At 31.3% G+C, this 14,420-nt stretch overlaps 2 protein-coding genes across 2 annotated transcripts; both read left to right on the forward strand.

Annotated features, from left to right (window-relative positions):
- Nucleotides 1–898: 898 nt before the first annotated feature.
- On the forward strand, nt 899–9,177 carry HELRODRAFT_171585 (hypothetical protein; the record flags this gene model as incomplete). Its single annotated transcript, XM_009018297.1, has 7 exons — nt 899–1,006; nt 2,101–2,199; nt 2,708–2,752; nt 4,448–4,514; nt 6,316–6,399; nt 7,955–8,029; nt 9,074–9,177. The coding sequence occupies 7 exons, from the start codon at nt 899–901 to the stop codon at nt 9,175–9,177; spliced, it is 582 nt and encodes a 193-aa protein (XP_009016545.1).
- Nucleotides 9,178–9,334: 157 nt separating this feature from the next.
- HELRODRAFT_171586 (hypothetical protein) lies at nt 9,335–10,726 on the forward strand (the record flags this gene model as incomplete). Its single annotated transcript, XM_009018298.1, has 2 exons — nt 9,335–9,788; nt 9,903–10,726. 2 exons carry the CDS (start codon nt 9,335–9,337, stop codon nt 10,724–10,726), a joined length of 1,278 nt encoding a protein of 425 aa, XP_009016546.1.
- Nucleotides 10,727–14,420: the final 3,694 nt, after the last annotated feature.

Raw genomic sequence — 14,420 nt, forward strand, 5'->3', positions numbered from 1 at the left:
AGGGAGAAGTTTTCAGGTTGCCATGTAACAGTTGATCGGAAACGATTTTCATAATATTGAAAGAATCCATAAAAATCATTCACATCCTTGAACATGATATAATAAAAATTATACCCTGGCAAAATATAAATTTAAATAAGTATGTGACTTTATGGATTGTTACCTCATGGATTGCGGTTAGGTGACATCGAAATGAACATTGTGTTGAACAACTTTTTAAAAACTGGCAAACAACAAATAGATACATTTCCTAGTTTCATATCACACAAATTTTTCTTTGTAACAACAACAACTACTATTACTACTACAACAACAGCAACAACATTAACATTAGTATTAATAATAGAAACAACAAGAATGAAATCCTAAACAAAAATAATAAGCAACCAACATCAGAAGCAAATACCAAAGACAAACATTGCATACAAACAAACAAACAGGAACTTAAACAAACACGACGTATATATGTGTACACAAAAAACGTAATAAACAAACATCTTATACAAACACCAAACAAAAATATTCATGCTAACATACATACACTCATACATACATACGTGCAAGTTTTCACAGCACACATCACATGCAAGCATAACTCACCACATAAATATTGTACATTTTATACAAACCAACTTCACAGACAATCAAAATACACAAACATCATGTGTAAACATTGGATACAAACTTCCTATACAAAAATCACATACATACTTTACATCCAGTCAGGTCAGGTAAGTAGTTTTGGAGCCACGGGCAAAAGAAGTTTTGAAACAACCACCCCCTCCCAACTAGAATATTTTCCATTAAAAATTTTGGCATAATTTGTTTTTAGCTCCTCTGCAACAAAAAGATATATCGTCAAATCTTTTTTTTTATAAAGAGGGGATCGAGCCAAATAATGGCCTTCAACTTTGTAAAACTTCCAGCACTTCAAAACGAAAAATTTTCACTACCCAACTCATCAACTGGTTCTGTTGTGATGTCTCGTCCCCCATCTGTCTCTGCAGTCTGTTCATGCTCCACTTATTCCCACCTCACATTTTTTTCTTTTCTTAATCTCTTCTTCGTCAAATAATTTATTCATCTTTTCAAATGTTTATTCATGAAAATTTTTGAACTGTTATTGTTTCATAATTTCTTCAGTTTATATATATTGCAACTGTTTATATATTTCGCAATTGCAACTGTTTTTGTGTTGGGTGGACCAGGAATGGACACTCGTCTAAACGAAAAAAATTGTTTTCATCAATAATTCAAAAGAATTTCCCTTCAATGCGCCAAATTTTTCAATTTTTTCAACATCAAAACAAAATTCAATTTGACCATTTAATAGAATACTGTTTTGTTGTGCCATGGCAAATCCACTTCGCCATCATCTTCGTCGTCCTCATTCTTATTGCGATCCTTTCATCATCGTCATTATCATCACCATCGTTATCACTATCATTATCACTATCATTATCAATATCATTATCCTCACCATTATTTTCATCACCATCATTATCACTATCATTATCGTCATCAACATCATTGTCGTCGTCATCACCATCATCATCATTGTTGTCATCGTTATTTTCACCATCATCATCATCATATTATAAGATGATTGCACGTAAAACCTTTCATAGCTATAAGTATAATTAGAGATATATAATCATGAATATGATGATATGATTGTTCCTTACTAGATAAGTAGATAACCACTAGTAACTAATCTACCACATTTGCTCTTATCAAAAGTTGTAATGATATCACGTAATGATAAAATGTCTCATGTTAATTTTAAAGTATCATGTTAACTTTGGAGTATCATGTAAATTTTGAAGTATCATTCTAACTTTGTGCTAATTTTAAAGTATATTTAGTTTGTGTGGACATTTTTTTGTTTACCTTCACTTTATTTACTTAAGTAACTTTTACAGTGTAAAATGTATTATTCATCCATTGTTCCATTAGAATTGCACGTCAAATAAATCACAAATCGTTTTTAAATCCGTCCTAAAACAAGTTAATCCTTTAAAAATTCAGCCAATAATTTACAAATAAATACATTCATAATAAATGTAATATATTATAAAAGTAATAAATAATTACATCTAGTCTAAAGATATTTTTTCAAACGTCTTCCAAAACAGTGTAAAAGTGGAATTTGACAAGCTGACACAGGAAAAAACTGAGCTCCATAGACTCTATATCATGGTGAGACACAAAGTCACACACACGCGCACACACACGCGTGCACACACACACACTTTCATCACTGTCATCATCATAGTCATCGTCTGCATCACCATCGTAATCATCATCAGCTAATCATCATCATCTTCAGCTAATCAATATCATCAACAACAGAATTTTTATCATCTTTACTATTATCATCTAAATTGTTGCCTTCATTATCGTATGGTGAGATGTTATAACAGACTGGTTTTAAGGGGTCGTCTGGCCCTGTTGTACTGACCGGGTTCGACTGCAGAAAGATCCACGTTCGTCACATGCAACACAGACACATGTACTGTGTGTATGTGTGTTGTTGATACTTCATCATAATAATAATAAATGACCATAATAACAATCATTGTCAGCACCGCTATCTACATTGCTGTTTTTGGTTTCAACTCGGAAAATGATTTTTATTGATTTGAAATAATAATATTAATATTAATAATAATAATAATAATAATAGAATTGTTGTTAATTTTTCCAGTATTACGAGATGTCGTACGGATTGAATGTCGAAATGCACAAACAGGTATGTGCCGACGTGTTGTTGCAGCTGCTGTTGATTGTTGTTATGTCGGTTGTGGTTGGTGCTGTTGTTAGTGATTATCTAGTGCTGACTTTTTGTTGATTGTTAATGTTGGTAACGATTTCGTGTTGTTGTTGCTGTTGTTGGCGATGATTGTGTTGTTCTAACATTTAAACATTCAAACACCCAGCCCGTACATGCCTTTTTTGTTGAGTAAGTTATTTAAATTGTTTATATTTTTTAGACGGTTATATTCTTCCTTAAAATAAAAGTTTGAAGTTTTGAATTTTACTAATCCCAAAAAATCTAATCAATGTGACAAAATGTTTGATGTGTATTGTTTGGTGCTGGAGAAAGTGAGGTTCAGAGGTGGGGGATAGACAGCATCTTTCGAACCTACTCGCTGTTGAAGTGCTCATATAATTGATACATGTTTGATAAAAATTTATTTTCCGATTGTATATTTTTAATTATTAAAAGTGTAACATTTGAATTGGGCAAACTTAAAATAAAATTTGTTTAAAATGTATGAGCACAAATTTAAAATAGGTGCTACAAAAATTGAAATTGGTTTGAAGTAGATATCACGAAAGATGAAAGAACCTAGGTGCTTTTGTTACTTGGCCCGTTTCAAAGTTTTAACATCTCTTAATTCTATAATCTATTGTTTTAAAAGTTAACATGACATATCTGCTTATTCAGACCGCTACATCGTCACAACATCACATCAGCACACCATCACATATTTACATATTCACAAATTTTCTTTGTTTTGTAAAGAAGCACTAAACGCTTGCTGTCATATAGCTACTTGGAAGAAATGTGCTAATAGATGATGATGCTAATGAACAAATGAACACAAACCAAATCAATCTCTTTTGAGAAATCTATAACTTCTATATAATCTTGAGATCTGAAAGTGATTTCTAGCAATGCCTTTTGTTCTTTATTGCAAAACTCAAACAGATGTTGAACTGCTTACACGTTGTTTCTTACATTCTGTCAGAGTTTTCGTGCCTAAAAAGACGAAATAGAAATACACACACATCCATGAACACGCACAAGCATCGCGTCCTAGTTTTTTAGTTTAGGACAGACCGCGTTCAGAAGCAAGTACTGCGTTATTTAATTTATTCTAAAAAAGCAGAATCCGACGGACATGAAGCGTGTTTGTGGTTTCATTATAAAAAAATTTGAAATTAGTTCCTTTTTTATATTTTACATTTTAAAATAAGAACAAAAATATGTCTGCCCAGATTTAATATTTGTAAGTTCTTCTTTTTTATTTAAGAACATCCAAATGTACAAGTTGCTTCACTTTAAAATGTTTTTTTAGAGAATATTTGCTTGGCGATCAATTATTCATCGAGAGAATTTATAGACCTTTTTGAGAATATTATTTCTGTTTGTTTTATTAATTTTATTTTATTGGATAGTTATATTTTTCTGCTTTCCTAACTTTTTCAAATAACATTAAAAATAAAAAAACGCTGTGCCTAAAAAATCATATGGGTAAAACCTTAGTCGGGTTAATAAAACTATGTAAAAAAGAAATGGTGAAAATGAAAAAGTTTATGTTTCTTTGTTTGATTGTTTGTTTGTTTGTTTGTTTGTTTGCCACAACTGCTTCAAACAATTTCAAAAATTGTTCACTTTCTATTTATTTTTTTATATTTTTTTAACATTTTTAATTTTCAGACGGAAATAGCAAAGAGGTTGAACGCAATATGTGCTCAAATAATCCCATTTCTTTCCCAAGAAGTAGGTTTTTAACCTTTTTTATTATTAAAAAAAATACCATTTGTTGTCATTGTGTTTAATAGTAATAAAGATTAAGATTGGAGAAGACAGTATAAATAGATTGAAACAATTAAATAAGTCACTAACGCACGATAAACACAATAAACGCTTTAAAATGAGTGGTGGTGCAAAATAAGAAATTATTAACTGGAGATTCAAGTTCATTCAACTTATCAAATCCCTTCACTTCCGCTTCACCGTTCCAGATTGAAAATTATTGAGACCAAACGACGTTCTATTATCATCTTGCTAAAAGTTTTATTTTTATAAATATTTCTTTTATGGTTTTTAGAAAAATTCTCATAAGTATTATTTGCTGTTGCTCATATCAAGCAACTCTACTACGGAAAGCTTTGCTAACCTAAGGAATTGTATCTTAAATGAAGCTTAGCTCCATCATTCACACAGACGGAAGTATTGCCGTTTCTCAAGTCTGATATCATTCAATTTTTGTTTATTCTTACAATCAACATTTTCATAATTTGTTCAATTATTTCCAATTTCTTTATCATTAATTAAATTAATATCAACAAAGTTGCATTAAAAATGAGGTTGGTGGATTTTTTGATGCACTGTGTATGAATAAGATAAAAATGATAATTCATCATCGTCCTCATCACCATGATAAGGATGATGATGAGAAAGATGACGTTGATAGTAGTAATAATAATGGTGAACACCGATATGTTGTCAACTTATTACAATGACAATTTTACGCAAAAAATGTGAAATATTATTTTATTGAATAGATTGCTAGTATGATTAACTTGTTTGGAAAGAAATAATTAAAAAAATTTAAAAATTTAATGAGTTTTGTTTGTCGGATAATTGTATTTTGAAATGTTTTACCAAACAATGCGTTAGTTTTTCGTAACCTTCAAATGTTAATGTACAAAAACGTTGAACGCGAAAATTTTGATCTAATATTTTAAAAATTTTTCAACAAGAAAACAAAAATTTTTTGAAAATAAAAATATTGAAAAATGAAAATAAAAACTGCATCTGATTATTATTGATGTGAAAACAAAGAGAAACATCCAGCCATCCATCATCAATCAACATCTCTTTAATTTTCTTGTCTTCTTTTATTTTATGTTCTTCCATCTTTTCATCAGTTCTTTCAATCATTCATTTATTCATTCGTTATTTTATTCTTTGTACGTTCGTTCGTTCATTCATTGCTTATCTTCCTGCTTGTTTATTTAGCTGTTCAATCATTTATTTGTTCATTCGTTCGTTCGTTTATTTATTTATGTATGTATCTCTGTTCACTCATTCGTTTATTCATCCCTTCGATCGTTTTTTTCATTTGTTTGTTTATCTTTCCATCTCTATCTTCTTTTTTGTTTAATTCTTTTTTCTTATTCTTCTTTCCCGTATTCTTCCATTCTTTCATTCAATCCTTCCGTTTAAACCATTCAACTCACACATACCTTACTGCTATGTTCATTCAATGTTCATCTAATATTCATTTAAAGTTCATTCAATGTTTATCCGATGTTCATCCAATGTTCACCTAATGTTCACTATCAAATATTCATTTACCGTTCATCTTATGTTTTTATCCTGTTTATTTTTTATTTGTTTATATATATATATTAATAAAAAATATATAAACTAACAAACGGTAAATGATTTAATATATATAATCTTTTCTGTAAAAGGAGTATTTTAAAAATTCTACGTATGGAATGCGTGAGCTGTTTCGAACTATGGAAAGTTCAGCGTTATTCTCTCACAAATAATCTCGATAAAATGTCATTCAGAAAACTTTTCAACGAAATCAGCCAGCGACCAGGAACTATTTGGGAAAGATTTAATAATATTCCAGTCAGCTGGTCCAGCTTCAAGTTTTTGTTAAATGTTTCTTATTTTTTAAGTTTTAGATATAATATTTTTGTCATATAAGCGTACCATAGACAAGGATAAATTTGCCACTGTTGAATATGAGAACTAATTGTATTAACATAAGACCATTTGAAACAATTTCATTTAAATTTCATTTAAATTTATTAAGATGTTTATTGATGTTTCAATGGAAGTTTTTCAAATATCAACAGAATAACGATTCAATATTAATTGATCGTTGCAATATTTGTTTTCAATGATTTCTACCTGGCTTCTAGCCTATCTAGCTTTCATCTTAATTTCTTTAATTAATTACAATTCAAAAAATTATCAAACATTTTATTTTACTAGTATGTATAACGAAATATTGCAAAAATTTGTAAAAATAGAGAAAATTAACTTTGAAGCACTAAGCAAGCAAACAGAGAGTTAATAAATTTATTCATTCATCAAGACAATCACTGAGCTAATTGATAGCAGAACTTTGTCTCGAAAATTAGAAAAATGATGGATGAACAAATACGACTGGACGAATGGACGGACTGAAAACAGTGAATGAATAAACAAATTAGAAGGTGATAGCTGGCTGAATGGATTGATAGATTGATTGATGGACATGGGCATACTTACAATACACACACAGACAAACACACATACACACTCGCACGTTGGTACATACACGCACACGAATTCACACACACACAGGAACTCACACACACACCACACATCACACACGCACAAATGTTTGTTTATGTGCGTTGTAAGTATGTGTGCGTGTACACATGTTCGTCTACTACAAAACACAAATACACGTACGTGAAGCCAGATACAATAATCTTGTTTGAATTGATGTGATTATTATGACTTGCATCTAATAATTTTCTCTTTTTTTTGCGTCTTTCGTCCATGAACTATTTTTCTAAATCAAATTCCGAATCTTTCAACTGTACTTTATTTTCAAACTCATTTTACCAATTTTTTCTTGTTAAGTGAAGAAAGTTATTTTGCAAGAACAATTAATAACATGGTATCACTCCTAAAAATTAAAAATTTTATATTTCCATCTTCCATGTTTCTGCACTCAAGCTGCTTAGTAGAAGGATTATGATCAAAATATGAAAAATTACATTAAAATATTTCATTAATTATATTAGACGTTTATTTTCACCAATTTACATCGGGATGGTGGAGGCAGAACGTTGTGCGAGATGATGATGATAATGATAATGATAATGATGATGATGATGATGATGACGATGGTAACAACGACGATGATGATGGTGATTATGATGGGCAAAATGATGATGATGATGATGGAGATGTTTAGAGCGAGGAAGAGGAACATTTGTTCGGATCAGCTGGTCGTTGAGGTTTAGAGGGATTAGGCTCGTACAGGATCTGCCTGGCATTTCTTTCTCTCATTATCCTCTTTTATTGTTACTTTTCTTTTTTTATTTCATTTGTACACAAAAAAATATAACTTTTTTTTCACTCCAGTCCGTAAAAGTTATTAATGCACTGGGTTACACTAATAACTAACTTCATTTCTCACTGCAGCAGCAGCAGCAAGTAGCGGCGGCAGTGGAGCGAGCCAAACAGGTGACCATGCAGGAGCTCAACGTCATCATAGGGGTCAGTTTTTTTGTTCTTTGTCCGGTTGTATGATGGTTTGGATGTTTGATTGGTTGGACGTTTGATTAGTTGGATGTTTGATTGGTTGGATGTTTGATTGGTTAGATGTTTGATTGGTTGGACGTTCGATTGGTTGGACGTTCGATTGGTTGGACGTTTGATTGGTTAGATGTTTGATTGGTTGGATGTTTGATTGGTTGGTTGTTTGATTGGTTGAGTGTTTTTTTTTGTCCTGTCGCGTGCCCGTTTTTTGGCCGTCTGATTTTTTAGCTGTCCACTTCTTCTAAATATGTTTTGTATTGTTTAGTGTTCGGCTGCTTGTTTATTTGAGTATCTAATTAGTTAATACATATCTGGAAGACGGAACTTCGATGTGTTTTGTTTGGTTCAACCAAACATGATGAGTGACACTGAACCGTCAAACATCAAGTAACAAATAGATTAACACTTTGATTTGTCGTTAGTATGTATGTATGTATGTATGTATGTATTTATGTATGTATGTATGTATGTATGTATGTATGTATGTATGTATGTATGTATGTATGTATGTATGTATGTATGTATGTATGTATGTATGTATGTATGTGTGTGTTTTTTATGTATATGTTTGCATGTTTATGTATGTTTGTGTGTATTTTTGCATGTATGCGTGTATGTATTAGGTATATGACTTCAAAAACAAATTTTGTAAAATTGAAATCGGCATGCCAAAGTTTGATGAACTTTTATATAAAAATAATAAATATAGCGAAAATTCATTATTTTTGTTGAAAAAGTTCACCCACCAACAGATTTTTTAGTTTGCAAATAATCCATTTTTTTCGTTTTTCTTAAGTTCACTTTTAATCTTATTGTTTACAATTAAATTTCATTTTTCTGTTCTCCATGTTGTGTTTCTGCATTTTAATCCAGTTTAAACAATTATTTTAATTTTACATCGTTTCATTTTGGAAAATGTCTTATAAACAATCTTCACTTTCTGTTACTAAAAATAAAGACAAATGGTCAAGTAATTTGAAAAAATTTCAAAACACTCTTAAGAGAAGAAACAAAATCAGCATTGGGATCAAACCTTTGTATTCACATTCCAGAATGCCAAAAGAGGGGATGATAATTGGTCGCTACTTAGGCTTGGCCTCTACTGAAAAGTCTAGATTAAAAAGAATTACAACACTCAGACAAGAAATAGAGCAATTGTAAAGCTTGTTGAATTTTCCAATACTATCTTTGCGTTCACTAGGCAGAAAAATTGAAACTTTACTTAAAAAGTATGATACTCATTTGAAAAAACCTGTTGGCGACATGCGTGAGCAATTTGATAAGTTGTTTGATGTCACAAACAAAACTGGTCAATGGCTATGTGCAGAAGACAAAAATTTTTACCAAATTCAAATTCAGAGTAGAGGTAAGACAGGATATGCAACAACAAAAAATGCCAGTCAGAGTACAATTCACCCATCAAAACGAAAAATTGCTGGAAAAGTTAATGATAAACTAAAACAAAAAGACAGTTTTGAAGAAAGTTCTAATGACTCAAGTGACAATGAAGATTCTCAAAGTAGTTCTGAAGACTCAGAAACAGCACAGTCATCCATTGAAAGCTTTGATCAAAGCACACATCTGAAGCAATCTCAACAGTCTACGTTTAGTGCAGTTTCATTAGTACAATCTGGGAAGCTGTCAGTTCGAAGAGCAGCCATATTTAGCACAATTTTAAACAAGTCCGGTGTTAAAATAACAACTCCTTCTCAGTCAGGTGTCTAAAGAGCGATATACAGAGAAGCAAGTAAAGTAATGAAAACATTAATGAATACTTTGTGTAATAGCTCATGGTGTTTACATTTTGATGGTAAAATTATTAAGAAAAAAGAACACCAAGTAGTTCTATTAAGAAATGAAGTAAAAGAAGTGAGGCTTGCTGTCTTAGTGTTACCAGATGGAAAAGCTACTACTATTGCATCTGCTATTCAAAACACGTTGGATGATTATAATCTATGGGCAGCTATAAAGATGATAGTGTCAGACACTACAAATGTTAATACTGGGTCAAAGTCTGGTGTTGTGGTGAGACTTCAGAAACTTTTTGTTCAACACGGTGAATCTGCGCCAGTTTTTATAGGTTGTCAGCACCACATACTTGATCGTGTTCTTAGACACGTGTGTGATGCATTGCTTGGCAATTCAACTGAGTCTCCTAACATAAATTATCCATTTGTGAGTAAGATACTTAAAGATTATGAAATGTTAAAAAAAGATTTTGAAAGTAAAGCAAAGAAATGTACTCCAAATCTAAAAGAACAGGAAGTAGGCTGGAGAGATGATATGAAGTTTTTGCACCATCTAATTTGCGTTTTCAAGCATTTTAAGAATTTTCAACAAATACCAAAAGTTAATTTTAAAGCACTCCCTGGCATCAGCAATGCCCGATGGAATCTCGAACAATTTTTGCATTGTTGGCTTTCATACTATTGCCTGATGAACGAAAGAACCTTCAGAAATTGTGTGAATTTATCTGTGAACAATGGAGTGATGCTTGGTTTAGTGATCATTATTACAGAACTGAACAATATGAATTTCTTTTATATGCTGTTAATGAATATCCTAAGGCGTTGCGCTGTTTTCAAACTCATTGGTCTCAAAGTCCATCTTCCATACACACTCAACGCAGCAATGTGTGTGCAGAAAGAACAATAAAAGTTCTACAAGATATTGCTCCTCTTTGCCACTCATCTGAGAAACTAAATTTACGTTTTATTTTTACAAATAAAAGTTTATGAAACCATACTTGAAATAATTGACAAATGGCAATTTTTTTAAAAACTTTAAAATGTTTAGTGGGTGACATTTTTCAACTTTTTTAATAATTTTGATATGGTTTTGTGTTTTTACAATAAAAAGTCATCAATTGATGGTATGCCTTGCATGTGTTGTTCTGAAGTCATATACCTAGTATGTATGTATGTGCGTGTGTTTTGTGTTTGTTAACGTATTGTTTGTTTAAGCTCATATTCTGGCAGTTTGTATTTGGCGACATTTTTGTCGATCTGTGCATATGTGCGTTGTGCAAACCCGAATGCACTAATGATGAAATAAATTTACGGATGGTTGCATCTGTTCAGTGGTGCATGATTCATTAATAAATTAGTGAATTGATGCATGAATGTATCGATCCGTGAATGCATTTGTATATCTTTACAAAACATAATAGTCACACTGGTATGCAAATAATGACTGATATATAGAAAGGCATATGAATGTGCAACTGAAGAACAAGTCTTGTGCCGTCATCTGTTTCTAAATATTGCACAAGAAAGTAAATTTGTGTGATGAATTTAGTGGTACCTACTTAGTTATATCGCTATCGTTCGATACATCCAAACGACACATAAATAGAAATCTGTGATGTAACAATAACACATGGTGCCATTCACAAAAGGCAGAGACCTGCTCAAATAAAGATAGATGGTAGTCGTGATTTCTCGTTGTTTATTTTCCTGTATTAATTTATTTAAAAATATTCATGCATATTCATGTAAATTCATACAAACATTTCTACGCTAACGGAGGCGTTCAACTTGAAACTTGTAAACTTTCAACATCTTTATTATTATTACATCAGCAATCACATCCAGGGTAATGAGACTGATGTCTAAACAAACCTGTCCAACAATTGGCTATTTTATTAATTCCTCATACAATTTTATTCATTTTCTGAGATACAATTTTGTTTAGCCTATTCTGTTTTGTTTTAGCCTATTCCCAAAAACTTGAATGAAACCATTTGAAATAGGTCAAATAATAACTAGACAGGTAGAGGAATTAAGATTGAAATTATTAGAAGACTTAGTTGATGGAGAATACGAGGAAAATGTCATCAAACTATCGGGATATCTACTACGGAATCATGTGGAATATCATTATAGAGAATTAGATGATTATTTGCTGGAAATACTAAATTGAAAAGATTCTTCACCCAACATTTCTCCTTCATTCTCTTCTTTTCTTGTTTTCTCACTGATGAACATGTTACTCAAATAGCGACAAACTATTGATAGAGATATTAACAAATAAAAAAGACCGTATAAATATGTGTGTGTGTCTGTGTGTGTGTCTGTATGTGTTTGTTTGCATAATGTTGCATACACGTCTATTTATACTGGTTTATGAACAATGTGTACTCCATATATTGATGATATTTAATGAATACTTGAGCAGAACTTGTATTTGTTTTGCAATCTTCTTGTTCAGTCAAGTGTGTGTATGTGTGTGTTGCATTTGTTTGTATGTATGTATGTGTGTATATGTGTGTGTTGCATTTGTTGCATTTGTTGGTATGTATGTATGTGTGTATATGTGTGCGCATGTTTTGTATGCTGTGTATGTTTGTATGTGTATATGTCGTTTACATTAACTATAATTTGTATGTTTATATTTATTTGTATACATCTGTTGTGTATGTGCTGTATGTCTTTTTAGGTGTGTTCACCTTGCATGTGTAAATGTGCGTGCGTGTGTTGTTATGTGCGTGTTTTATGTGTGCGTGTGTGTGTGTGTTTATGTGGGTGTACCAAGCATGGAACTATTGTTTTTGTTTATCCTAGCGTTGTTTGCTATATGCAGAAATCAAAAATGGAAAAATTTGGAAGGCGAAAATAAAAAAATATTGATAAGTTGGGTGGAAAAATAAAAAAAGTTGTTATTTATGATTTTTTCTTTAAAGTTCTCTTTCATTTGTCTGATGAAAATTTGTCCTTCAATAATTCTGATGTTGTTTCTGCTTTGTATGTTTAGTTGTCTGACGCTGTTGATGTTTGTTGTGGGTTGCTTGTTGGTTTATGTTGTTTATTATGTCTGATATATTTTTAACGTTAACTATCGGTAATTTGTATGTGGTTTATGATGTTTATAATATATATATATATATATATATATATATATATATGATGTTTATTCATGTTTATTCACCGGTTTATGTGATTTATTTACTTGCTGGTAGTGAAATAACTAACTCTTTGTGTGTAAGCCGAACACATTTTTATTTTTTCTCATGTAAAATTAAATCCATTAGCCAAAAAAAAACCAAAAGTTATACGGGTTAACTTAAAGTTTATCACATGCATACATTCCCAAATGTTTGGCAGATTTTCTTGTTATTTACACATAGTTTTGATTTAAACTGAAACCATTTTCCAAAATAGAAAGAAACTGGCTGTATAAGAAAAAAAAATAGAAAACTGTTGTATAACTCATCCCATTAACATCACACGCCACGACAAACACACACACACACACACACACGCACACATGCACAAACCGCACACACATCACACACACGCGCACGCACGCCACACACACACACGCAAAAGCACACTTACTTACATAAATCCACAGAAGAATTGCCTTTAATAAAGAAATTTCATATTTCGCATGCGTTTAAACCGCCTCAAGTCAGTTGGACGTGGTGGGCAGTTTTGATGATGATTATGCTGGGTTGGGGTGGGGGTGGCGATGATGATGGAAAAGTGCTCACTGGAAATGGTGATGATGATGACGACAACGATGATGATGTTGATGATGATGATGATAGTTATGATAGTGATAATATTCAAGATTGTGATGATGGTTAGATGAAGTAGAGTCGCCAAAGGTTGCTGAGAATTTTTCGATGTGAATAAAACTGAAAAGAAAATGATGCCATTTATAAAGTTCAACTTGGTTGTTTCATTATGGATAAAAATTACGTCATTCAAGAAAAAAACACTCAACAAAAAACTTAAAAAAACAAAAAAAACTATATTGAGGACTATTATTAAACAAATTTAAAAACCAAAAATATGACAAAAATGTGCAGCGCATACAATGTGGTAAGTGTAAACATCATGAAGATGAAACGAACCAACCAATAATTGTGAAAGTTATTTATAGGACTGTGGCGTGGGATCTGTTAGAGCTGTAGTATCAATCCCGTTTACTAGTATTTTTACTAACTTATTCACAATTTTTACTTATTTTTTAAAATAATTTGGTAGTATAATACTAATTTATTATTTATTTATTCTGCTTTTTAAATGTTTTTTTAAAATAAAAATTTCACCTGTAGAGTAAAAACACCACAATATACACGTACAATATCAAATGCAGTAGTAAAAATACTTCACACTCTTCTTTTTAAAAGCTAACAGGATTAGATTGTACTATTACTAATTAAAATATTAGTAACAACAACAGTAGTAGTAGTAGTAGTAGTAGTAGTAGTAGTAGTAGTAGTAGTAGTAATAGTAAAAGTAATAGTATTAGTAGTAGTAGTAGCAGCAGCAGCAGCAGTAGTAGTAGTAGTAGTAGTCAGGGCTCTGGTAAAAATGGTAATAGTAATAGTTTGCCGTGGAAT

The sequence above is a fragment of the Helobdella robusta genome (assembly GCF_000326865.2).
Source record: "Helobdella robusta unplaced genomic scaffold HELROscaffold_21, whole genome shotgun sequence".
NCBI classification, from domain to species: Eukaryota; Metazoa; Annelida; class Clitellata; order Rhynchobdellida; family Glossiphoniidae; genus Helobdella; species Helobdella robusta.